Here is a 1641-nt window from a genome sequence, read left to right on the forward strand (position 1 = left end):
GGCTGCGGGACCGCAGTTCCTTGAAAGGTGGTGACTTCCCGGGGCGCCGCGGGGGAGCCGCCCAGCGACCCGGCGGGGGGGCTGCTCGCTGTCGGGCGAGAAGACGATGAGCCAGTCGCTGCGGTCCTTCTTGGCCTGCGTCGCGAGGGTCAGCCCCGGGCCCCGCTTGCGCTTCTGGGCCAGCTCGTGGAAGGACGTGATGGTCCGGTGGGGCGCCGGCTCCTCGCTGACGTCACTCCTCCAGCCTCCATCACTTTTCCCTGCGTCTGTCTTCCAGCCAGAATCAGTTATTCCTGTATTGGTCTTCCAACCGGAGTCTAATTTTCCAGGCTCCGCTTTCCAACTAGAGTTATTATTCCCACCGATTTTCCAACCAGAGTTATTGTCCTCGGGGATTTTCCAGCCAGCTTCCGTTTTCTCGGTGTCAATTTTCCAAATGGGGTTGATTTTCCAACTGGGTTCGGTTTTCCCAGGGTGGGTCTTCCCGTCGTCGGCCTCCGAGAGCTCGGAGGTCAGGAGGTCCTGCTCCCCACCCTCCTCCTCCTCCTCCAGCCCTGGGTAAGGCAGGTCCTGGCCGGTGGTCAGCGCATTGCAGTTGGAGTCCAGGCCAGGGCCGGGTGGGGAGGAAGCTCCGGAGCAGGAATCGGGAGAACAGCAGAAGCTGTCGGGAGAGCAGGCGCCAGGGCCTGCGGAGGCCAGAGGGGAGCCCTGCTCCGGGGGGGTGATGCTAGGCTGAGGGGGGACATCTTGGCCACCAGGGAGGTCGCGCGAGTAGACTGAAATGGGGGACTCGTCAGGGCTAAGATCTGAGCAGGAGCTGAGAGAGGAGGAGCAACCCGGGTCCGAGGGAGAGGCAGCCCCCTCTTCCTCCTGTGCTGGGTCCTGCCGGGTTTCTAGGCCTGGCCCGTGCTCCTGGCAGCATCGGCAGGGCACCGCTGGGCTGTTGGAATTGGCATCCACCAGGGTCCCGCTGCAGCGGCCCCGGCTCTCCTTGCCCCCTGCGTCCCCCGGGGGGAAGGATGTGCTCGAGGGCCCCTCCCTTAGCTCAGGACGGCGCGACAAATGCAGGCCCAGAGAGACGTGCTGGAGGTGGATGTGGTTGAGGTTGCAGAGTAAAGCCCTCTGAGGGGACAGCATGGTGCCAGCGGCGACGGGGTGGCCTCCAGAGAATCAGGAAGACCGGGCCTCTCGCATCCGCCTACCTGGCAACCGCAGATGCTGACCTAGAAGACAGGGATGGTGAAACCCAGCCAGTGAGGGTGCGGACCGCTAGGACACCGAGGTGACTGACAGCAGGAGCAGGCCTGGGAAGGCGCCGACTGCTCCAGACGATATTCAAATGAGATGTAAATGACCATCCACTGGCCTTTAGTTTCCTCTGCAGTGTTTGCAGGTGGAATCGAATGGAACCCCCCCGGGAGTGGCGCGGCATGGGGGGGGGGGTGGCATCAGAGAATGCGGCTGCGCTCTGGATCTCTGTGGGGGGGGGGGGGGGGCTTGAAAAAGGATGCGGTCCAGAATGGACCCTCGGTCCTCTTGGCTGCAATCACTCCCCGAGTAAGGGGCCAAGGGAGGCCCTGCCCAAATAGCATCTGAAGTGGGGGAGGAGAGGCGCTGCGTCTGGCTGGTGAATGCAGGAAA

General features: G+C 63.4%; 1 protein-coding gene and 1 long non-coding RNA gene across 3 annotated transcripts in view; one reads left to right on the plus strand and one right to left on the minus strand.

Annotated features, from left to right (window-relative positions):
• The window catches only part of RUSC1 (RUN and SH3 domain containing 1), a 9436-nt gene that overhangs the window by 7455 nt on the left and 340 nt on the right, over positions 1-1641 (minus strand). Inside the window, 2 exon segments of the mRNA XM_006097835.3 lie at positions 12-83; positions 85-1223. Of these exon segments, the coding sequence (XP_006097897.1) occupies positions 12-83; positions 85-1137 (1125 nt within the window). The 5' untranslated portion in view covers positions 1138-1223.
• The window catches only part of LOC111827734, a 4956-nt gene that overhangs the window by 1115 nt on the left and 2200 nt on the right, over positions 1-1641 (plus strand). The gene's annotated exons all lie outside the window — the stretch shown is intronic.

The sequence above is a fragment of the Myotis lucifugus genome, unplaced genomic scaffold (assembly GCF_000147115.1).
Source record: "Myotis lucifugus unplaced genomic scaffold, Myoluc2.0 scaffold_211, whole genome shotgun sequence".
NCBI classification, from domain to species: Eukaryota; Metazoa; Chordata; class Mammalia; order Chiroptera; family Vespertilionidae; genus Myotis; species Myotis lucifugus.